This window comes from Hippoglossus hippoglossus, chromosome 22 (genome assembly GCF_009819705.1).
Source record: "Hippoglossus hippoglossus isolate fHipHip1 chromosome 22, fHipHip1.pri, whole genome shotgun sequence".
Classification (NCBI taxonomy): domain Eukaryota; kingdom Metazoa; phylum Chordata; class Actinopteri; order Pleuronectiformes; family Pleuronectidae; genus Hippoglossus; species Hippoglossus hippoglossus.
In genome coordinates, this window is record NC_047172.1 from 14653068 (window position 1) to 14678750 (window position 25683).

General features: G+C 41.9%; 1 protein-coding gene across 4 annotated transcripts in view; it reads right to left on the minus strand.

Annotated features, from left to right (window-relative positions):
- Positions 1-1946: 1946 nt before the first annotated feature.
- LOC117755632 (regulator of G-protein signaling 6-like) overlaps positions 1947-25683 on the minus strand; it is a 48116-nt gene continuing 24379 nt past the window's right edge. The window contains exons 3-17 of one of the 4 annotated variants that reach the window (XM_034575599.1): positions 19442-19541; positions 18571-18621; positions 18363-18469; positions 15979-16030; positions 15427-15491; positions 13176-13252; positions 12220-12301; positions 11804-11878; positions 10481-10582; positions 10175-10347; positions 9912-10037; positions 8335-8521; positions 6990-7079; positions 4746-4808; positions 1947-4471 (exon numbers count right to left, since the gene is read on the minus strand). In XM_034575599.1, the coding sequence (XP_034431490.1) occupies positions 4421-4471; positions 4746-4808; positions 6990-7079; positions 8335-8521; positions 9912-10037; positions 10175-10347; positions 10481-10582; positions 11804-11878; positions 12220-12301; positions 13176-13252; positions 15427-15491; positions 15979-16030; positions 18363-18469; positions 18571-18621; positions 19442-19541 (1401 nt within the window). In that variant the 3' untranslated portion in view covers positions 1947-4420. Of the gene's footprint in view, positions 4472-4745; positions 4809-6680; positions 6807-6917; positions 7080-8334; positions 8522-9911; positions 10038-10174; positions 10348-10480; positions 10583-11803; positions 11879-12219; positions 12302-13175; positions 13253-15426; positions 15492-15978; positions 16031-18362; positions 18470-18570; positions 18622-19441; positions 19542-25683 lie in introns of those variants that run through there. The other 3 variants (XM_034575600.1, XM_034575601.1, XR_004612636.1) reach the window with 3 other exon arrangements.

A 25683-nucleotide genomic window follows, 5' to 3' on the forward strand; every position in this document is an offset into this window, starting at 1 on the left:
ACACATAGAGCTGTTCAGGCTTGGTCTCTGATCATGAGACAGAAGTTTGGTAGTGATAGGACAATGCACACTGGAGTTATGACAACATTGTCTCCTTTGGCGAAGGATGAACCTTCGCCGCACCTCAATGTTTACACGGTTTGAGGAAATGTCACAATTCTGACCATGATCCAATGACTTGACTGAGCTCTTTTGAGCTGTATATTGTAAAGCAGCCAGGAGCAGTTCATCAAAGTATAAAACATGTCACTTCCCGTTTCCACCAGGGGGCGCTGTGATTTGAAGTCATAATTTCTGTATAGATGTCATCAGGCCGGGACTCTTGTCTTACATGTCTAGTTTGGACTCGATTGGACCATGTTTGTCCGAGATACAGAACCTCGTGTTTTGATGGCGTGTAATCAAACTTTGAGGCCACGCCACGGTCACACCGTGTGACGAAAAATCGATCTTTGGGGTAGTTTTCATCTCCATCTTGCTGTGATGACACGCATCTCCATATGAAGTTGATCTGATGAAAGCCCTGGGACAAGTACATCAAAGTAAAAATGTGGAAAATGGCCAATATGGCCACTAAAGTCAAAATGGCGGGCTTCCTGTTGCTTTTATCCAATTGCACCTCCGATCTTTTTTGTTTGTCTGGTCATGATACACCTGGGCTACGATTTTTGTGAAGATCGGTGAAAGCTAACTGAGGGGCTTTTCCTTAGATGGCGCTGTTGAGCCATTTTTCCACGCCCATTTCAAATTACTCCAGAATACAATGACTTTTTGGGGTTTTGAATTCCCTGCAAACTTTGGTAACAATTTGAGCATGGCTAGGCCCTGAAAAACCCCCAAAAGGGAAATACAAATCCTTCGAAATACAATAGGGCCTCCCACCGGAGGTGCTCGGGCCCTAATAAGAATCCTTACAATTTCAATAGGGCCTCCCACCGTCGGTGCTCGGGCCCTAATAATTGTCAAAATTGAAACCACAGCGGTCAAATTATCCAGGCTGTATGTAAAGTTGGATGAACAAGTGTCCATTCCCCCCCACTAACCAGAAATGCATCCAAAATATCCTGGATAGTAGCAAGGCTGTGCAGATACACATGCTCAACCCATTCAGCTGTCAATCATGATGTTTCAACCTGTTTCTATAGCATCAAATAACTAATTCAATCCAAACTTAATAGGACATGAATGAACACTTCCAGATTTGACACCATCTTTGACTTTTTAATTTGCTCCATGTCCCATACAACATCGACGAGACGGCAGTTGTGACCTATACTGCAGTCATTCACCAGAGGGTGATCAAAACACTTTGGCTTCACTTTTGGGGAGCTGTCATGTCGTCCATCTTTATATATATATTTATATATGGGTCAAATCATCCATAATTCTATAGTCTACATTTCCTATATTGTAACTTTATATCACCTTTTCATCAGAACCTCCATCCTTGCCTCCAAGTCTTCCAAACTGCTGTTACAAATTTAGTAGTTTAAAATAACCACAAAAACCCTGATGACATCAGCAGGGTTATTTTTTCAGACCTAATGAAAGTTCCTCCAGCACCACAGAAGATATAACGCAGCATTCATTTGAGCAATGCCATTTTGTTTGCTTAAAGATGAGCATATCATTCTGTCCGATGGTCCAACTCTTTCGTCCCGATTAAAGTATTTCAACTATTGATGCCTTGGAATTTGCTATATAACTATAAGGTCTATGGCACAGGAAAGTCTCCCTGGAGTATAATCCAAATCACTATGGTAACCCCTTTTTCTTTATCTTGAGTGCTATCATCAGGCCACAATTAATATTTCTCTGTGTACTTACCACCAGCCTGAGCTGTACTTGTTGAGTACTCATTAGTGAAAGAGAGAAGACACATTTATATTTCATTGTTCACATTGGAGCAGATGGAAACACCAGTGAGATCAGTGGCCACACACACAGACAGGTCCAGAGCTTTTATTATTTGGTACCCATGAACAGATAGCAGGTGCTTGAGTGTTTTAGAGCGCCAGTGGTCGTTTGGCTGATTGAGAAACTAAAAGCACAAAATGCCCTGATAATGTTACATGCATAGTTATGTGCCCATATAATAATAAAGTGTGCTTTTGGATAATGAAACGTTGCCAATTTACATCTACAATGCACTTTGTACACAGTGTCATTGTGTTTGTGCTGAGTAACATTTGGTACATCGACTGGAGTTAAGCGTCTCTTCTCTACCGTATAATCAAGAGGTTACTGATTCATGATAATAATGCTGATTATTAATATGACCTGTACAGTGTGTCGCATCACAAAGAATAGAAAACGACAGATGATTCACTCATTCAGCAGTGTAGTCCGTCACTGTAGCAGTTGCTTGCCTCAGGGGGAGCTGTGAGATTAATATCTCTTCAGTCGGAGCACTTTCCTGTCTGGAGAAGAAGGTTGAAGCCACAGTGGAGCAGAGAGGCCCTAATGTTCAGAGTGCGGCGGCCATGACGGCTCAAAAATTGTTCCCAGTTGCACTTTAGGGCTTTGATGTCCTGTCATTGAGGAGTTTTGCTTCAGTTCAGGGTTTTTTTTCCTCCATCTGTGTGCGTCTTTGGAGAATCAAACCATCTTCCTCTAAGTTAACACTCCGTTATGATCCAATAACATGCTCCATTTTCCCCACAGTCATTACAACACAAGACACTAGTAGATGGAGAGTTGTGGTTTACATTTGGCCGAGCAAGAACGGGCAGTTTTCATTGTTTTCAGAAATAAAAAAAATGGGATAATCATGCAGTACAAAAACAAAACAACCTAAATGATCCCTTATTGGGCAGCAGGCCTTGTAACAGCTCCATGATTGGAGAACAGATATTTTTGACATCATGACGTCTGTCAGTATGATGTGAATACATTGTTGAAATACTCTGATGCTGTTTCTCTGGTTTCATATCCACCAGATGAACCCATGGCACTGGAAACTTTAAAAATAACATGACAGTGGGAGCATGTGGAGGCTATAACACATGTGACTGTGCACACTACACCTACAGTAAACCTCAAATCACTGTTTCACAGCCACGTGGGGCCATTTCTTAAAGTATCTCTGTTATTCTCCCCGGCACACAGATGCTTGAAAATGATTAATTTGATTGTGCAGCCTGAAAACGTTTATGAACGTGAAGTCAGGAGTCAGAGTTAGGGGTGCTGAGATAAATAATGCTGTCATATTAAATTCATTATTAATCTGAATGGCCAACAACATTTTATACCAGTTTTAGAATATTTCACAAAATCAGGGGTTGTCAGTTCACATCAGTCTGCATTTACAATCCACATTACATGTGTGATCAGATGGGCTACAGAGAAAATACACTTGATGCTCTACAATGAAATAAAGAAAATGAATTGTTACAGCCATTTACCAGTAGAGGCTGCTTCAGCCCCTTCAGCACCCCTACCTCCAGTGTCCTTAAAGCCCGGTGCTTAAAACACCAATTTGCCAACTGGAATAAATTCATCTTTGCCCCAAGTCTCAGTGTTGTAGAGACAAAACATTGATTCTCCAACAAAGACTTGGGTGAAACTGCGACAGTGTGTCTGGATGCTACATTAAGCCCTTTATGCCAGATTCTGGAATGTAATGAAGCATGAAAGGTTATAACTTTTAAATATCAGTTTTGTAGATGTCATTAAATATAATCTATGGGAGATAAAACACAACTTTGTTATGTTGGAAACGGCCCAACCTTTAACTGACATGTCATGTGCTTTATAAGAAACAGATACAATAGAAATTTCAAGATTATAAAAAGAGGTTGGATATATATATATATATCTTTAAAAAAAAAAAGTGGTGTCATGCTTTGTTTATTGCTGGCTGTCTTGTGAGCATAGAGACGAACGTTAAACAGATTTATGTCTCTGTTGATGTCTCTGCCTCTTTGACTTTTTATTTTAGGGTATGTCCCCCAGCTGTTTTAAAGCAATAGTCAATTCATTGCAAATAACATTTAAATGTAGCTTTTTAATCAAAGAATAGTGTTGCTTTTAATATCCAATTAACATAAATATAAAAGAAAATGAACACAACATAAACGAATCAGCTTAGTCGACAAACGGCCTCACAAACAGATTTGCCGACTAAGTGATGAAACGAGGGCAGCGCTGGTCTGGATGTGCTTATACTGGATGCTGCATGCCATGTGTAGTGATGGCTGAGGTTCCCCTTGTCAGCATTGTCCTTTTCCTCAGTGGTTTGCGTCGGGTCGTTCACCCCAGCAGGCCCGGTGCTCCTCTACCAGTACAGTCCTCGGAGCAGCGTCTGCGAGCCTCCGCACAGCAGCCCCGTCCAGCCCGGCTCCGCTGTCCGTGCCCCGGCCACTGTGCGGGGGTCATCCCCCCAACAGGGTCTGGCTGGGCCCCTCCAGCACAGGCTGTGTCAGGATGACTGCATCAGGCCTGTCAGGCGCTTCCCTGTCAAAGACTTGCCCTGAAAGGTCAATTCAGACGACACGGATCAACAGACTGAGATGCTGAGAGTAGGCGGTACTTTGTAAATCACACAGAATCTCTGCCCACAAGGTGATTTGATTTAAAATGCTAAGCTGCAACCATTCACGTGACTTATCTTACGCACATTCACATCCTGGTACAGGTTTTAAAGCCACAACAGAGTGTAATATGGTTTTAACTGCAAAAGCCACTGATAGTGAGGCAGCCAGTGTGGTTTGTGATATGAACAGCCCCAGCTCCGAATGACTTACCACACTGCGGGTGAACTTCTCCAGGGAGGTGCGGCGGCCCTGTTCAGTGTCTGCTGGCTGCTGTTTTGGGAGGGGGGGAAGCAGGGTGAGTGTTTGGGTCAGGTACGGGTGTCGACGGGGGAGAGTCGGGGGTGATGTCGTTAGTGAGGATAGAGGAAAAAAAATAAGGGGAAGGGGGCCAAGCATTGCAGAGATGAGGGCCAAGGACAATGCAGGGGGTGGGGGGTGGGGGTGGGGGGGGTGGGGGTTGCATATTAAGGGGGGAGTGGTGTGAGTGGAAGGCCCGCAAGAAGGAGCAGTGTCCAAACGGGGGAAAGGGCAGAAGGGCGAGCATGAAGAGAGGCAGCTGTGATTGGCTGAAAAGCTCCATATTACACAGTAACAGCTACATGAGCGTTTGTTGAGCTGTGCACGTCTTCACATGACACTGACAAGCTGCATGATGTGGATACAATCAAATCAAACAAAATCACCACCTAATACAACACTGGTGCATATAGGGCTGCATCTGTCAACCACTTATATATTTACTGGTCGTATCTATATGTTGTATATGTTGGTTGCTCTCTGTTACTCTCTGTTACTCTCTGTTCACAGAATGACTTGGTTTCTTCTCTTCAGAGCAGTTTGTCTGTGTCGTGTTTTTCCCGACTGTCCCTTGACATTTTTATTAATTTAGCTGCACAGTGGTTTTTACTCTTTAAGATTGTGCCATGATGCTTTGAAAGCTCACATTCAGTTTCAAACTGTTGATTGGCTGATCATAATAATGGCCGACAATAAGAGCTGATGAAAGCTGCTAACAGACAGCAAAGGTTCAGTGTGCAGAATTTAGTGACATCTAGTGGTGAAGTTGCATGTTGCAGCTGAATACCTCTCACCTCACCCTCCCCTTCCAAACATGAATGAGAACCTGTGGTAGCCTTCAGTTGTCATAAAAACTCAAAAGGTGTTTAGTTTGTCCAGTCTGGGCTCCTGTAAAAAACATGGTGGCCTCCATAGAGAGGACCAGATCCCAATGTAAATATAAAGTATATAAATATAAATTCTAGGGTAAAGAAAACACAGAAAACACCAGGATTATTTTATATTCAATTTCTGTCAATAAATCCCTTTCTCCTAAATCTTGCACACTGAACCTTTAAGACGACCCACCCTTGTAACATGCAAGTGTGATCAGATCCCCCGCATCTTTGAATGTATATACATATATATTTATATATATAGACCAGTTTCTTCTTGTCCAACACCTTCATTGTACTGTTGACCCTGTGTTAACTTGCATATGACAAATAAAAACTTGAAACTAAAAGAAAAAGTCTTACACCTTGAGCTCCTTTCCCTATGTTAAGTATATTATAAAAACATATGCTGGAAGATGTATTTAGTTAAATAAAAGTAGCAATACCACAGTATACAGTAGAAATACTACTGTTAGTATCAGCGTCAAATGTACTGAGGTAAAAGTTCTAGATAGGCAGGATGGCCGATTTCAGAATAATGTATAATAATGTAATGTACATATATATGTCAGCATCATTAATGTTGCAGCCAGTACAGTTTGAGTTAATCTGAATTAAATTACAGTGAGTGAAAAGTGAAATATTTTACCCCAAAATGTAGAAGAGGTATTAAGCAATGGAAATACTCAAGTAAAGTACATGTAAATTCAACAAGTCTCCAGCAGTAGTCTGTGTAATACTGATACTACTGCTACAACTTTGAAGTTGGTGGATTTAAAAACACCCCTGAGGACAGGTTGTGTGAATCGAGTGAATTGAGATTAGTTAATCACATTTGTATCTGTGCTGCTCTTATTTTGCAGAGTTAACAATATTTATATTATATGAAATCACTGTTTGAAATCCAGAGAAAATGTCCCAGTGTGCTGATGATGACAGAACGGAATGGCCGCTCAACTTTAATGCTTCTAAGCTACATTAGTTTCTAAATCTTGGAACAAACATCAGGGAGGTTTATATGGTTTCGTTAATGATGCTGCTACTCTGGTTTATTTATTTCTTCCCTTTTTTTGGTCTTTTTCTTTTTCTGTTTTAGGCTGGGACACAATAATCAAATCAATCAATCAATCACTTCTTGATTGCACACACACAAACACATGATAGATATAAACCTAGAATGTATTTATATAATAAAAAAAGAATCAAATCAATATGAGAAAATGCAATAAAAGTGACTTTGATAAAAGGAGAGGCGGCGTCGAGGTCAGTGAGCGCAGCTTACCTTCTTTCTGGCTAACAGGAGGTCTTGGTAGATGTTGGATCGCAAAAAGCGTGCATAGCTGTCACTTTTCATTAGCTTGAAAATGTGCTCCTGCAAGACAAAGAAGAAAAGTGATGAGATGAGAAAGTGAAAGAAAGAGACGTCTGATTGTAGCTATGCACTTCATGCATTGTGTGATTTTAGAGGGGAGGAGGATGGGGTGTGTGCAAACTGATCGTGCTGACATGAGCGGCGGAGTTCCTGCGAGACGGAGCTGAGTAATGTGCTGCCAGTGAGAGGCGTCGCACGTCACACACCGGCGGCCCACGTTGAAACCAGAGGAATCCACGGTGAACAACCTATTCACGCCATTACTCGCCTCATTAGGCCCTGGCACAAACACACTCTGTCATTCTTCTTTCCCTCCTCCCTCCTTTCTATTCCTCCATGCCCTCGCATTCATTCACTTGTGTAACGTGAGCGGGGTGGAAGGGTTCAGTGCTTCTGCGGGGCAAGTGTGTGAGACAGGAAGTGTGTGTGTGGGGGAATGAAGTGTTGGATAAACCCATCTGAACTTCTGAAGGAGCTTTTTTACTTGCAAAAGATCTTGTACGGCTGAAATCTTCTTTTTAGATGAAACAACACACAACACAAAGTACTGTCATTTTAATGGGATAGTTCACACAAAAATGAAAATTCACTAATTATCTACTCACCATTATGACGATGGAGGGGTGGGTGAAGTGTCGACTCGAAATGGCGTTAGTTACACCAAGTTTTTAGCCTAAATGTCCTCTGATATTCTCCTCACAAATATCTGTACTTTCTACTCCTTACATTCTCAAAACTGGCTCGTTACTTGTTTCAACCTCCACGGATGACAAGACAACGTAAAAGACGTAACAACACAGCAGGTTGTTAACAAAAGGAAGTTAAAAATTCAATTTCTCTTTTTACTTTTGTACATAAGTACATTTCAGAGCCTGTACTTCCTTACTTTTACTTAAGTAAAGGAGTTGAATCAGTACTTCTACTTTTACCAGAGTCTTTTTTTACACAAGTATCTGTACTTCTACTCAAGTAAAGAATGTGTGTACTTTTGCCACCTCTGGCAACGCTGTTTACCCCTGAATCTCTAAAAGTTTGTGCGGACTCAAACACTTCACCCATCCCTCCATCGGCATAGTGGTGAGTAGATAATGAGTGAATTTTCCTTTTTGGGTGAACTATCCCTTTAAGTATATATACACCTCTCTATGACTTCCTATGTGGCACTAGAGGTTTTATCTCTGTGTACAGTTGCAGGTGTTTTGACACTGTATCTGTTTGGGTTGTGAGAGCTGTGAAGAAAAACGCCACAGTCCACCTGAGCGTCCTCGTAGCTGTATCGTCCGGGGTCTTTCAGGTTCTGGCTCGTGCGCTCGTAGCTGTGAGAGTCCAGGTTGATGGAGCTCGGCGCCCCCTCAGCCAGGAACTCCTGCCAGATCTCCTGCGCCCTGGCGGGGACGTCCTGGAGCGGCCGTCGCTTCTGATCCTGCACTGCTAACCAGAACCTACACAGTGTCACATTGTCGCATCCAGTCAGTATCAACGTCCCAGGAATACAGATACAGTAAATATAAAAGCTGATTTTGTTTTCACTATGTGTCATATTGGCGGGTGATGCCATTATCAGCAGATAATTAATACGTTGATTTGAAATATTTTTTGTAATATAATGTGCAATATCCCACATTACTTACTCCTTTATCATTTCATTTCTACTTACTGCTACTGTATTTAGTATCTTATTGTCTTTTCTATTTATATCTACTAACAGGCACTGCTTCTGCATTACTCAGTATACACTTAATTTTGATTTAATTTGCAATACACTTGTACTTATACTTTTATTTATCTACACTTGTATTTTAGACTTAAGTCTTTATTGTTTGTGTTTTTTTTACTGTATTCTAATCTACTTAATTTACTTCTATACTGTAATATAACTAATTTCCATTGGGATTAATAAAGTCTTATTAATAAAATCTCATCTTATTTTACAGTAGAGTATGTTACACTAGCAGTATTAAATAAACTAACGTGCTAATTGTAAGTACTCAGTGTTATTTACAGTATAATACTCCAACATGTAAGCAGCGTTTTTTTAACCCTGTAGCAGGTTTCTGTGTTACAGTGAGTTATAGATAATCTGTGATATGAACAGTAAATGAACACACACTAAGTAAAGTGCAGGTTCATTACAGATGTATTTGGGTTGTATTTCAGTAAATGGTTCCACCACGTTGCATGGTTTTAGGAATTTGTTCAGCAAAATCTCTCCAAGGATTTTACGTTTTCATCTGCGTTTGTTTGTTTATTTTTTGATTCAAAGTATTTATGCAAAAACTATTGGATAGATTACCACAGGAGAGAACCCATTGAATTTTGATGCGGATCAAGGAATTGTTGATTTTCAATATTTTCGTTGACTCAGAGAATAATTCATGGATCTTGATGAAAAGATCAGGCTCATTTAGGAGAATGATATTTATGAGTGTGTGTAATTTGGTGCAGATCCAAATAAAACGTGGATCTAGTGAATTTAAATGTGGTTTCATAAAGTTGGCAGATGTATGAACTAAAATTTAACTCTGTTTAAATTTCTATAGCTCTTGTGTTACTGAATCAAAAGTGGGCTCCACTAATGTAACACTGGAGACACAAGGAGCTGCCAACAGAGATCTTCACTCTCTCACTTCTCAACCTCAGATTTCAAACTGACACTGACTCAAGTCAGAGCTGAATCCCTTGAGAGAACTTGTCAGTAGTTCATACTCACTGCCTGTAACTGGACTTGGATGTTTAGAATGGGTGGAGTTTCCCTCATGCTTCAATTACCCACACAGGGGACCGGTGGGATGAATATAAAATGTTGAAATGAGATGTGGACGGCGGCCTCACCGCAGGTTCTCTGAGCTGAACTCTGACTCCAGGAACTTCAGGAACTGGTCTCGTCCCACCGGGTCCTTCAGGGCCTCCTCCAGAGAGAAGCCCCATCTCTTCACACGCTGCTGGCTGGGGTCACGACTGCTCCCAATACAACATATCAGACAAGAAGAGATCAAATTAGAGAGATATTTTCTCTCCAAATGTCAGATCTAAGTCAACCTCTCCTCTCGTTTGAGATCCCAGCATTATCAACGCCACACCCGCCACACCCTCACCTCGCCTCCAAGTCCCAGAAGGACGTGTCGTCACTGATCCAGGGGTTGGAGGGCTCCGTGGCCGACACGAAGGGGTCGTAGTCCATGAACTGCTCCGTGTAGCTCATCAGACTGTCGGCCACTTTGGAAACCTTCATACAGTGTCGGTCCAGCTGCATGTTCAGGAAGGTGATCTGATGGGGAGCAGACGAGAGACTAATGAGGAGGATAAATAATCTAGCAGCTCATCGGTCTGCATCCCTGACTGCCATCATGATGGATTGTGTCAGGCGGTGTCGCTGGTGGTGACCTAAGGAGAAGAGTTACCTCCTTCTGGATGTCCTCTTTGGTGGGCTTCCTGGTCGGCTGCGAGCTGCTGTGGACGGGACTGGGCTGACTCTGGCCGTCGTCTGGGACCCCATACACCGACTGGAGAGAGCGACGGCAGAGACTTTGTTTTGATGGGATTTGTATTTGCTATAACTCTATGCAGAACTGTAACTTGCTGTCATGATATCGGTCGCTGTATTTTTATGGTGATTTTCTGCTCTTGGTGACAACTCAAAGCACTTTGCAGTTCAGTTCATTCACACATTTACACTGCATCTATGTGCATCAATAGCACACTGGGATGGGCAATTTGGGGTTCAGTATCTACACGGAACCAGAAGGTCAGTAGTTTGAATCCCAGCTCCTCGAGTCTGGAAGGGAAAGTATCCTTGAGCAAGACAGATCCTCAAAATGCCCCTGACGGCTGTGCCATGAGTTTGTAAATGGGATTTGTGACTGAGAGAAAACGTACTGAGTAAAGAACAAGCTGCCTGAATGTGTGTGAATAGGTCAATGTGAGCTGTAAATGATGTAAAGTGTTTTGAGTGGTCGTAAAACTGAGACTAGAGAAGTGCTGTATAAATGCAGACTATATGCTATTTACACAAACACTTATTGACGTACTACATTCCCCAGTCCCTTACATTAACCGTAACCATGACAACTACATTCCTGATCCCATCACCTCCTCTAACCCTGACCTCCACCTCATTATAGTCTGAATCCAGCCTATACTGTATGTCCTCACTTTGTTAGATCTACAACTCAAACTGGTCCTCACAAATATACAAAGCACACTAAGGCTAAAATTCTAAGATTGTATATGTGTTGCAAAATTTAAACAATCGATTCAAAATTAACTCTAAAAAGATTTTATTCTTATAAAAATATTTGTATATTACTTTTGTGTCTATTATTTTACTTGAATGTCTATGTATTTTTTTCCAAAAAGTTTTTCAAAGAATTACTACTACTACTACTTATAATAATAATAATGATAATAATAATAATAATGATAATAATAATAATAATAATAATAATAATAATAATAATAATAATAATAATAATAATAATAATTAATAACAAAATAAAAATAAAAATAATTGTTGAATGCAGATTGCCTATCACTTAAATATCTTTTATTTTCACCTTATGCACCACTAAACCTGATACTGGTTTTTGGTCAAAAAATCTAAAGGTTTTGCAAATATGACCTCAGCAGTTCTACAATCCTGTGTGGGACGATGGTGGGAAGATAACGCCGATAAAAGACAATAATATCGAGGTTGGAAAGCCACCCTCTCGGTTTCCTCTGCTCACCTTTTTCACCCTGTGTGGGTTCTTCTCTCTTCGACACTTGCGGATGTCCATCTCCGTGGTGTTGACGCAGCCGGGCTGTGGGAGGCAGCAGGAGACAGCTGAGTGTTTCTGGGTCAGATAACAGGGTTTCTCCAGCAGTGCATTGTCTGCGCCTGTCCTCCTCAAACAATACGACACTGTTCCTCCATTCAGCCAATGCCACGCTCTCTGAAGGCTTGTATGCAAAGTGACTGGCACCAAATCTGATTCTGCCACCAGCGACAACAACAGGCCTCCCTGCTGAATCTGCGGTTTTTCAGGCTTTAAATGCTAAAATTGTCAACCTACATAACAAACCCTTCGTTTATTTCCTTTTTTTTGTTGCAGCATCTGACCTTATTTTCCTCTTCTCTTTTTTTGTGACCCAACAAACTCACCACAGGCCGATGGACGTCCCAGAATGCCCTTTCCTGGCTGTCCAGGATCTTCCTCTCGGCCTTGTCCTTCTTCCTGTCGATCCTGCAAAAACAGAGGACACAGGCCGCTCCCTCACACCTCTGAAATATCAGGTCAAACAGCACAAACTCAACAAACCAGGCCTCTGAATGAATGCACACACACTCTCTGACACACACACACACACTGAAACCACTGACAGTGCAGACATGGGAGAAAAAGGCTGATGAGTGTGGGTCTTAACCTGTCTGGTCACTTCACCTGCCGTGCCTGGTGCTGCCTCTGGTCAGGCCGAGCTCTTACATAACTGGCATTTACCAACCGGGCCTTTCTAGGTGGTGTATACTCCCCCTGAAGGCGTATTGCTCCCCATATTAACCCCCCCCCCAGTCGTATAAAACAGCAGACACTTGTCAATGTCATTTCTCTGAATGTTTTCTATAGACAAGAGAGGAACCTTCTAACATTACACAGTGACAGGGCTGTGCTTACAAATGGCAGCCACCAGATGGAGGTATTACATCACACAGGAGTTAGGGAGAAAAGTGTTTGTGTGTTTGTGTGTGCGTGTGCGTGTGTGTGTGTGTGTGTGCGTGTGTGTGTGTCTAATTCCATAGGGTAATACTTGTATTTAATGCTTGTATACCCCTCCAGTCAAAGCAGAGCATAACATAAGAACATTCAGAATTAAAGAACGGGTCTGATGCCCAGCTGCGGTGAGGGTGAAGGTTATTTCCTCTTCCTTGGGGAAATAACACGAGCTTCATGCATATGGTCAAAGGTTGTTGTTTCATATATTTGAATGTATAATCCTCATTTGTATCCACCAACATCTCTCCCCACAGCCCTCCTCCTGTTTCTTTGTCACATCGGTGTGACACTGACGTCAACAGGCGGCGTGTTGTGATTCACTGGTGAAGTACACAACGTGACTCACTTCACTTGAGCCTCAGCTTGCATGAAGATGAATTCCCACTTCCTGGCAAAGGCCCTCTGCAGCCGGGCGAGGTTCTCCTGGAGGAACCAATCAGGGCAGAGAGACAGGTTATTTTTAATTCAAGACCTTTAGATGATTTTCGTTATCCGTTCCCTGTGAGGCTGGGTTGTGTCTTTACGTTACTGTTGCTGAGATGGGACGACCTCTGACTCACCGAGGAACAAGTCAATGAGCTGAAATCCCATTTATATTCACTAGATATATGCACAAATTGCACGAACTCATAAATATCAATGGTTTTTTTTAATCAATCTCCTTTCTTTGAGAAATGAAAGCAAATGTTGAAAAAAAATACTATATATCTTGCAATTTGAAAGAAAATTAAACAAACATTCCTGACTCAGCTCTCTGATCTGGATTTCCAGACCGAAATGTAATGAGTTCTACCCTGACCCACACCACAACCTTCCACCAAGTTTCATCGTAAACCGTTTTGCCTAATCTTGCTTAAAAACAAACAAACTAACAACAAATGGACAGGGGTAAAAAAAATAACCACCCTGGCGGACGTGATAACTAATTAATGCATTCTTAAAGAAATAGTTTACCAAATATGCTGATTCACTTTCTTGTCTGTGCCATAGGTGAGAAGACACAATTTTTGCAGTGAATATGAAGTTACTGCCAGCAGCAAGTTAGCTTAGCTTATTTTAGCTTAGCTTAGCACAAAGACTAGAAACAGGGTGAAACAGCAGCTCTAATTCTGTCATAAAGCCAGCAATGCTAAAGTTTACTTTATAACATATCTCACTTTTTTAATCCAGAAAAACTATGTGTAAATATGACATATTTCTGTTTCTTATGAGGGTTTCATGTGTCAGAGTAATTCATAGCTGGGACCAGTCACTTTCTGGAGCCTTGACACTTTGGCTCAGAATCAGAATCCTTACCCTTGTTTCTAGTCTTTGTTTCAATATGAACTCAGTTTTTGTTTGGCTGAAGCTTCAAATTTAGCACATATAATATAAATGGTATCAGTCTTCCTATCTAATTCTGCAATAGGGGAAACAAACTGATTTCCAAAATTGAAAATCTGTTGCCAGGTAAAATGGGCTCTTTGAACTATGAAAATAAAGGTTCTAAAACAATTTGGTCGACATAGCTTAGCTAAAATTATCTATACTGCTTATCCTTTAAAGGTTGTGGAGAGAACTGGATCCAATCCCAGCTGTCATTGGGTGAGAGGCGGGCTACATCATGGACAGGTCGTTAGTGTATACCATTTATGGTCAATTTAAAGTCTCCAATTAAACCAAACCCAATCTTCATGTCTTTGGACTGTTGGAGGAAGACCCGGAGAATACCCACACAACACAGGGAGAACATGCAAACTCCACAAAGAAAGACCCCTGGCTGTGTCAAATGGGATTTGAACCAAGAACCTTCTTGCTGTAATTCTCACTAATATTCCCAAAAAAGTTATATAAGTAATAAGTAATACAAAAAATGTTTATTCCAGAGTTGTATTTTTATATCATCTCTGATCTGAGACCACAAGGGATGATTCCTAACAAAGCTTCATCACAAACTCGTGAGTTCACAGAGTGTAATCCAGAGCTGCATGAGGCATTTTGCTTTGCATATAAACTCACACATCAAAGCTACGTATTAAAATGTGTGTACACTCAATAACAAACCTAAATGAGCATCTGTTGAAGATACAACACATGACCTCATTACAATCAGAGGAAAAAATACTGAGGACCAACTAACAGGCGTGTAACAGTGAGAGCAATGAGGCCCGGAGGCATAAAGTGACCTGAATAGGGAGAAAGGAAGTGTACTGGACAATAGTTGCAGAGTAACTCAGAATATGAAAGTGCAGTGGATTGCTGTTGTGTAACAAGCGATCAGCTCTGCAGTAACACCTCCCCTGAGACTGTATCGATCTGCTGATGCAAAGTAGGCTGACAGATACCTTTGTTTACATTTTGGAGACAGTAAATGACTGTGTGTCATTCTGGCAAATGTTGCTTCTGAGAGAAAGAAGAGCGACCTTCATCAAGTCTGTGTCAAAGTCTGTAATGTGATAGAGGCTTTTTGCTCTGAGGACTGGATATCAGCTGTTTTGTTCCTCAGGAAACAGGAAATTCATTGGGTCATCATATGATGGTACATTCACAATGGCAGCTTAGAAGTGATTAGCTTGCTGGCAATAGGCACAAACCAAAATGACAGTAACTGTACTTACAGCCTCGTAGTCGGCCAGCTCGAGCCTGGCCTTATTCTGCATGGTGCGCTTACACAGGTAAATGGCTGGCGGGGGAGAGAGAGAGAGAAAGAGAGGGTGAGACATGAAGGGGACAATAGAGGTGGAGAGATGGATCACTTGCTTTGCACAAAACAATACAAATGTGTCTCTGACGGCTGGTGCTCTTTATTTACTGAGGTCTCAGCTGTGTGAACCAACACTAATGAATGTTACACCGGAGCAGGCAGGCGTTGTATCGTCTTCCGAAATAACAAGCCTCACGTAAATGTCATGGAGATGAGGCTGTATCTGTGACTGTCTCTGCTCAGTTTGGCTAATCTCATCCCATTGGACCCTTCTCAGGGGGCAGCAGTTACATTATAGGGAACGGCCCCCATGGATCAATACTCAGGGAGTGTCAACAGCGGACCGACAGTGTGAGCTGTGTCTCAGCTCCGGAGGAAGACTGACAGCTGAAGGATTTAGCGGGATCTCACTGGTTGGGAAATGCAGACATAAAAAAAAAAACTGACAGACAAGAGTGTGACTCACCATAGTCTGTGTTCTCAGGCTCCCAACAGTTTGACGGCCAGAAGTATGGAGACTGATGAAAGCAGAAGGGGAGGAAACAGAAACAGATTTGGTTGATTTGCTTGTATAATCAGAAATACGTCGATTTTTTACATACGAGTAGAGAAAAACAATAATATTCTCCAGTACGGTTCTCCCACCACCCTCACCCCCTCTGCACTTGTCTTCCACACTCTAAAGACGACTCTTCGTTTGATAATGATCCTTGATGTCCATGTGCTGCACGTAACTATCTGGGGAGCAATGGTAGCAATATTCTCTCTATCCATATTTAATTGTCTATTGCAACTGATATTACACATTCAAAGTTCATTCCCGAGCCCATTAATAATGGATCACTCACATCTATCATGCATTCTTAATAACAGGGCCAGATTTAGAACTCGACGGAACCCGACCACATATTTCATTCCCATTATTACTCATAATGATAATTAGCCTAAGAACAAAAAGGCTGATGGTGAGGGATGTGCTTGTTTAATGAACAGAAAGGTTAACATGCCCCTGTTTAGCACCGTGCGTCTCAAAGAGGATGAGGTTCATCTGTTCTGCACAAACTGGAGACATTTGTGACAAACGGCAGAAGACAGTTGTCATTAAATCTAGGTCCTCTACCAGTTTCCTGTCTATTTTTAGAGGAGCAAACAAAAACTCGGCTGTCACTCTGCCTCACAGCACAGCTAATGGAGAGTAGCCAAATACATTTCAAATGCTCCGTGGACTCATTTTGTAGAGCTTCTGATGACGCGGGCTTGTTGCATCACGACAACATCAGAGGGAATATTTTTAGCCGCCGCTGAATGAGCAAGTGTGACACACGCTGGCCTCCCTGCGCGGGCACAACAATGGCTTTTAATCTCAAGCAATGGAGGTGAAGATAAATGCGTTCAGAGGTAGATTGAGGAGGAGGAGCAGGGGAAGGCTGGTGACAGGGAAAAGTGCAGAGCCAGCGAGCAGCCAGCTCAGCGCTTCCCATAGGGGAGCTCTGGCTACTGTAGCTGGCTGGATTAAGACGCTAATGGCTCAGTCACAGCAATGAGTCATCACGAAGCCCATAGCCATCAGTAGCAACCTGTCAAAGTTCATGCTGGATCAGATGGAGGGAAGAAGAAATAAAAAAACACCCCTCTGGCAAGCTGCCGGTCCACAGGCCTTTCAGTGCGGCCCACCTCCTGCTGCGACGCTGCGTCCAGCAGAGATGTACAATATCGACCTTGGTGGGATGAGTAATAGGCTTAGCGGGGATTGTTCTCATTACCATCGTGCAACAAACATATCCCTCTGATAAACTGCCATCATCTTGCTATTCTGTATTCAAAGAGCTCAAGTTCAAGTTGACTTACTCATCCAAAGTATACGTCTGAGCCAAATGATGTTTTTCAGAAGTGCAGAAATAGGGCAACAAAACAAGCAACATATAACCATACAACATAAAGACACCACAAGGCTATGATGGTGGGTGTTGCACACACTGGTGGGAGAGGTTCTGTGTGCACACCCAACACAGTCAAACTTAGCCAGGACTGGCAGAATAACTAATAAATACTAAACAAGTTATAAAAAGAGCAGAAAGAACAAAAAAACATTGGTCGGCAATGTATATCCCCATAAGATTACTGTACGTATAATTTTAATATATAATACAAAGATAGTACAATTGTCACTTTACCACTCAAACTGTATAACAAAGAGTACATCGAGATAAGGATATAAAGATAAGGAATAAACAATTTAAAATGTAAAAACTTTACTCCACTTTACTTGTTTACTTTACTCACTGTTATTATTATGAATATGATTGAAGTTGTACTGGGATTGCATTTTAAGCTTTAAACTTAAAGACCTAACTGACTGAGTTGAAACAAAACTTTTCTTCTAGTTGAGTTTACTCACGTTTTAAGGCAGCAGGTTAGCTTTTGTTTTTAAGTTTTACCAACTTGAAATAGAATAGAAAGAGTATATATAATAGCAATATAGAATTTAGTATAGAAATGAATTAGAGAATACTATAATGGTTGAGCTGTTTTGTAATACTATAATTATAATAATAATAATAATAATAATAATAATAATAATAATAATAACAATAACAATAATAATAATAATAATAATAATAAAAACCTATGGTCTATATTATGTTACATGATAAGAAGGCCTAACAATATGTAGTCAAATATACAGAGTATAAACAAAGATCGGTAATAGCTGGCTGATGTCTTCACACATATTATGCAAGTAATAATAATTAACAGGAGGCACAGTGGTGATAAGAGGTCGTGTAAGGGACACTGCAGGTTTGTCCACTGAAACATATGCAGGACTCTACGTGGTGGAGGTTTCTGTACCTGAAAGCGATAAAGGGTTCCATCGTCCTTAAGTGTCAGGACATGGTCAGAGATGGGGAAGATGTAACCGTGTGCAGCGACCAGACTCCCGAGGTGGATGGCTTCAGCTGTTGACACGAGAGGTGGCACACAGACTTAAAATTGCCTGTCACTTCATCTGAGATGCTACTGTGCCCACATGCAATGACAGATTTCTCAGCAGCCGTACCTGGATCCTCAACGGAGAGGTTTTTCATCAGCCACTGAACGATGTCCGCCCCTGTTGTTCAGAGAAGGACATTGGTTAGAAGTGACTTCACTCATCTGCAACAGATTCAACCAAAAGCTACGATCTACAAACAAAAGACAAGCTTTGAACAGGAAGTGTTTGTGCTTGGTCTCTGCTCAGAAGCTGAGGGTCAGAGCTGTCAGAGCTGAGTAGGAGTCAACATAATGTTAACAGGTCTGCAGTCCCCACTCTCTCTGACACTCTCTTTGCTCCTGGACAGCACAATGTTTGGCCGCGGCCCCTCCGTGGCGCTTGGCAGAGGCTGCCGAGAGAGAGCGAGCGTGAGGCAGTCAGGCCTGGAGGAGCCGTGTAAAGGAGTGACTCAAAAACAGCCTCTGGGAGAGCGGGAGCGACTCCCTCATCCAACACTGGTGACTCATTTCATGCACAAGCACACAAATGCACAAACACACACACGGAGGAGTACAGTTTGTGCATGCAGATGGGTAAAGACAGATAAAAAAAAAAGGCAGAGAAAAATAGCATATCTGTGGCATGACAAGGGCAGCGTCACACCACAGGCAGTTTCCCCCCAGTGGCCGAGGTCTTCTCTGCAAAGGCATCATCTGCTTCCAACTGTGGCAGCAGCGAACTAAACGAGCCCAAAAGGTCATGTTTGCTTTGCAGTTTCGGACTCATCCGGTCTCGCCAAAGCACACTCGCTGGGAAAGACAACAGCGCTCTCACATGTGCACACACAATTATCAGCTCATCAGGGGAGATTAAGGATTATTAAGGAGGAAAAAGATAACAATCACACACAGACATAGACAGTACACACATTCACACGCATGCACACACAGGTACTAACCTGATACCACACTGGGGATCTTGGAGAGGAAGCTTTTGACGGTCCGGATGGCTACACCTCCTGCTTTCTCATCTTGTATTCGTGTCACAATGTCTTCAATCTACAGTGAGGACAGAGGGAGGTCATCTTTTAATTTCAATCCCAAGTGTTACGTGTTTTATTTTAATTTATTTACTCATTCAAACAATTCATTACTGTTGTTTGTAGAAAAATGGGACAATCAAATAGAAAAAAACGCAATACTTTCATTTTAACCCATTACTATCATCTGCATTGAGACATTTTCTGCTCATATTGACGTTCTTAATTAAAATTTGGGTTACTACTTGAAAATCTTTACATGCTCTCATCAAACACATCACTTTCCTCAGACTGGACATTTCTGCAGTTCCTCTTTTCAGCCTCTGTCTAAAACACTTGGTCTTAGCTCCTGTCTCTTTAAGGCCCACCTCTCGATAAAGCCCAGTCATCTCTAATTGGCCAGCTGGTCCACTCTCCTGTGATTGGTCAAAGGCTTCCACTAATGTGGGCTAAGTTTTCCTCCACTGTTGTTTTATGTGCTTGGGAGACTTAATGGAAACTTTTACAGATTTTCTTTGACATCCTCAAAAAACCTTTATAACGCTCTAAAGGAAGAAAAAAAACTGAAAAAGCTTCATATAAATACTTTAAATTCTACAGATAGCAGCTTTAAAGGTTTGGAAATAAATGCAGTGGACACCAGAGGATGGAAACAGAAAGCCCAATTGACATCAAGAGTTGGGAAGATCAGGGGTGAAAACAGGCATCATAATAGATCATCATATAAAGTGACTACTGGATGTTTCACTCCACTGCAAAGATCAGGCCTTGAAAACAGAGTGAGTTCTGGTTAAAAATACAAGAGAATTGACCAGTTTACTGAAACACCTCCACATTGTGTATGTTCATGGCAACACTGCTGCATTGTGGGTGAATTCGATGTATGGAGTGCTTTGGTCAGAGGCTCCGGGCCAAATGTAAGAGGCTGTCACTGCTCTTCCTGAGTGGCCGAGATAAAAAAAATCACACCTCGGAAGCTGCCAGAGCCCCAAACACATCACACATCAGCCGCCGGAAATCAGGCCCGGCACGGCTCGCCACTCAACCTCCACACGGGGGAGAACACAGACAGTAAATAACGGACACCCTGTCACTCAAAGACATGGACACGCATGTTTAAACACACACATGGACATACAGAAAAAAAACAATATAGACCTGTAAAGAGTGGAACATAAAAATGTACTCAGGTCAAATATTGATGTGAGCAACCAGTGCTCCGATGCCTAGAAGAGTCTCACTAGAAATCAATCGACATCAAAAAGACCCTGCTTCTGCACACCTAGCTGTATTATCAGCAGACAACCGTATGCACTACAGTGGCTGCTAAGGTCGGGCTATTAAATTCTTTATGGCTCCCTAAGCATCTGTCTAGAAGTACACTCAGACGCTTGCACACATACACACTCACCCGCATATGCCCACACACACACACCCTGCAACAGTATAACAAAGCTGATTAAGTGAATTTCGAGGGTTCATCTCCAGGGCTCAGCAGAACACACTGATTTTAAAAGGAGCTTCTTCTGATTCCTCTCAGCTGAAGCATGTTCCCTCAGTCTCCCTCCACAGTTACAGTCTACTTCACGTCACGATCGCAGGCACACAGCATCACGCTGCGCTCCAGTTCGTGCCGCTGCGGCACACTTTTGGACCCTCTCTCTCTCTCTCGCTCCTCTCTTTCCTCTTTCCTCCACTGTTCATTCATCATTGAACACAGCAGATCTGTGAGTGAATTTCTTCCACTGTGGAAAGAATACAGACTCTAAAGCCCTGAATTAAGATGTGGGAGGTTATGTTAATGATTTATAGTTTTTTTGATGCATAATCCTAATCTGTTATTCATCTGTCATCCAACAACGTTACATTTGGTGACTACTTCACTTTTACATGTTCTTAGATAATGAAGGCTTATTTATTTCAAGTTTTTCTTACTGTCAACAAAGCCAAAATTAGAATGACACTCCATCTCTGCCAACAGTTATCTTAAATTCAATCAAGCTGCACCAAATTGCACACACTCATAGCTATTAGCTCTCTAAATATCCCTATTTTTTCCATCTAGAACCATGAATTATTCCCTTGGAAATCAGTAGTAGCAGCACATCAGTCAAGTCAGGCGTCAAGTTTTTAAAGGCCAATCTGACAACAATGTCTTGAAGTGTGTGTGTGTGTGTGTGTGTGTGTGTGTGTGTGTGTGTGTGTGTGTGTGTGTGTTTGTGTGTCTTTCTCAGCACTTCTCTCGGTACCTCTCTTTGTGTGTTTTTACCTGTAAACTAATGTAATATTCATCCTCAGTCGTCCTTTGTTCCTGCAGGATTGTGCAGCTTTAAAGTCACAGTCACTGACAAAGCTATACACACTCTTTTGGAGAAGTGGATAAAGAGAGAACAACAAGCGGAGCATGCATCCAACTACAGCACATTTACTCAGCCAGCCACCATTACAATCAAATGCAATCACTCTACCTGGGAAAAGCATTAAGTGGATGACTCGCACAAGGGCCCCATAAATCCAACACAAAGCAGCCAGATGTATATGGATTTAATAACACACATAATGCAGAGCAGGGAGGAGACGGAGAGCAGTGCGTGGCAAGACAATTACCAATCTCGCACCATAAGCTTGAGAGAACGTCTTGGCATGAATTATTGAACGTGCACCGGCTATGGAGAATTACTGCTTCAAGTCTGTTGATAAACCTCTCACAGGAGGGCATGAGAGAGAGAGAGAGAGAGAGAGAGAGAGAGAGAGAGAGAGAGAGAGAGAGAGAGAGAGAGAGCAAGACTTTGTATTTCAGCCTACATGTGAGCACGAGCAGTTTTACACGAGAACAATCAGGTGCACAACAGATTAGCACTGAAACATCACAATCGCTCGTGGGAAGATAAACCTCTCCACGCACAACAATGGAGACAAGGCTTTGAAATCAGTTGAGTTCGATGCAACTGTGACGGACTCCTCAAATCCCCTGAGACACAACAACATGGAGAGGATTAAGTCCTTTTGTTTCTGCTCCCATGTAAAAACGGACCTTGGGCGGGTTATATAGCGGCACAGAGGGAACGGTGGGACTCATTATCTGCCTATAGGATGAAGGCAGACAAGAAGTACTTAGGAACAACTATAGAAAGTGAACACTGTATCTCCTGCGTGTACAAGCTAATGGCGTTTGCAGCTCGGTGTGAAGGGCTTTTGAGAGGAGAACGTCGCTGCTCGCCCGTGATAACAGCACTTTGCCCCTCGCTGCACCCGGCTCTATAAATGATTATCAGGAGAACACTTGTGTGTCTTGCCACCGTGTGTTTGCATTTGCAGCACACGTGTGTTCAAATTTGTGGCACAGCACGTCTGTGTATTTGTCTGTGTGTCATCTGTCTGTCTTATCTTTTATAGCTCAGAGGGCAGCAGCAGCCACTCTGTATACAACACATGCAGGAGGGGAAGGGAGGATGCAGCCTGGGGGGATGTGGATGTACAAGCAACAAGAGGCCACTACCCCTGAACATTTACTCCACATTAATGTCAGGACGGTTCGCTCTTAATGTCTCAAGATGTCCCCACTTCCTGCTTCATGGTTTTGTAATTGGACTTAATGGAATGAAATAACACCATCTAAATGGGAGCATCACTGACAAAAATAACCATAAACTAAATGTGACATGTTGGTAGGCAGCTCCTGATGGAAACATCCACTCCTAATTGAAACTCTGTGACGGTGTTCTCTTTTCTATTTTTCTTCTTTCCAAAAATGGCCCGAGATGAAGCTATTAAAAACTGTCCCAATCTTCAGAAATGAGACCGTTGCTTCTAAAAGACGGATCAGGCAGTAATAGTGTCATCAATGATTCAGCAGTCATCGCAGGGCAGACTTGTCATTGTTGAAAGACGTTGGGGTCTGTGAGGGAGAAGACAGATGTCCAGGTGACTGGGGACACGATCATTTTTTATTCACTGGGACCTGCGAAGATTGAATTGTGGTCAGACTTTGAAAAGTTTTCAAGTTTGGGAAGTGATTTCGAGAATGTTAAGGTGAATGAGAAATTACATTTTAACGTTACATCAGTCCTATGTCAATCTGATGACTTGTAGTCTGAACTTGCCAGGAGAAATAACTTAAAGTTATGGTTGATAAATTGATTCCGAAACTCTTTTTATCTTTATTTGTTGAAATCCTCTTCACGTCCCGATTGCCATAAATAAATAAAGTCGTCTGAAAAACTAAAAACTGTGTTCCTCACAGGACTGAAATGAACACGACCGATCATTTCATTCAGACCAAATGAAACGATTGCTCGGTGTACCTGTCTGTCACTAATCGACCTGCCTGCCCGTGCTCTCCCTGCTCATGACAGGAGTCTTCAGTTGGGGAGACATTTACCGCTGAGACGATAAAGACGTGACCAGAATTTAGAGAGCGAGTCATGGAAGTCATCTTCTTGCAGTTGTCAGTGGGAGGAAGTATCAGTTGCATATTATCAAAATATAGCCTACTCTTGCTTTTCCAGGATTACCAACCCATAATATGTTTACACACTCATACTTTGTGTGGCTCAAACTCAGTCTACTACTAAATTCATTTCTAAAGTAGGATCTACTTCACATTAAAGAAATGTGCAAAACCACCACCTTCACCCCATTCTGCACTCTGATTGGCTGTTGGTGTGGCCAAGACATCCAGATATTTAACATGATATCCAGCCCCAGTCTGTGAATTGTGTCTTTAAAGAGTTTACACACTGGGATTGGCGACTGGGACTGCAGATTAAGCTCCATTCTGGACTTGAATCAACTCAGATCAACTGGAAATCGGGCTAAAAAAAACTTGTAGTGTGAATTATAGGCTTAAGTCTAACTACAGAGGTTTGGAACATTTCAGCATCCAGTTTCAAACGGGTCAGACAGAAAACAAAAATCATCAGATTTGTGTTGTGTCGTACGCCAGAGACGATGGACGCCGTGGTGCTGAAGTGGCAAATCAGGAATTCATCGGACAAACAGAATCTGTCCCTGTGCTTCTCTTTGTTGCAGCTCCATCGCTTCATCTCCTGAAGTCACGGCCACATCCGTCTCCACACTGACCAAGGATGCCTCCTCTGAATTTACACAAACACACTTTATCAAAACCTCTGGCAAACAGTATGGAGCCAGAATGTGGAAACAGCATGAACCAGTTCAACCTCTGAGCAGATGATCTGTTGCTGACTGGTCTGATTGGACTCAAACTCCAAATCCGGGACTTGATGTGTTTGCATTAGTACATTTTCTGCTTGGAGTATTTGTTTTTCTGTAGCTGCAGTGTTGCCATGCCCTACAGTCCCCTACTTGTTTTGCATTGCCTTCTAATTGGCCTTAAATCCGTTGCTGTGTCAGCTTAGACCTAAATGAACTGTGTTGCTTTGCCCTACAGCTACAAACTGCTTTATATACTTTAAATTAATTCATTGCCTAAAACATGCAGCTAAACTTTCTTTCTGCCTGTATTTTGTTTGGAATGCTAAGTGATGCCTTAAATGCAATTTCATTAAAACTTCCAGATGCATTCAACTTTTGATTGTTACTTTGAAAGTGTGTTTAATGTGTTTCAACAGATATATTTATTGTATGTGCATTTTATATTTACAACTAGACCTATGTTTTATATCTTATTGTGAACGTGTATTATCCCAATTGTTTCCTGCAATTTTCACACCTACAGAAATCCATTCTATTTGGACACCTGTCAATGATGTTATGTTCACTTTGCAAATGCATCAGCACGGTAGTAGTAACTACCTACTACCTACTATTTACCTATTTATCCAAATGTATGTTTTTACAATACACATTTTAGATAATATTGAGAGGACCGTTCAAGCGTGGGATGGAGAACAAGAGTGGGGGAGACAAAGCAAAGGGCCCGGTCGGAACCGATCCCACAGCTGAGGTTTTTGATCAATCTGGATCTGAAGTCGGCAGAGAAATAAGCTGAGCAAATGTTAGCGTTCCCTACAGATTCATTATTATAATGAAACTGCTTTATTCTGTCTTTTTGGAGAGATGGACACCTCTGAGGATTATTTAGCTTCTAAAAATATTTAATTTCTCCTCATTTAATTACAACCAAATTAACTGAAGGACACAACCTACAATCTTTCTGATTTACTGTAGTTTTGTCTACA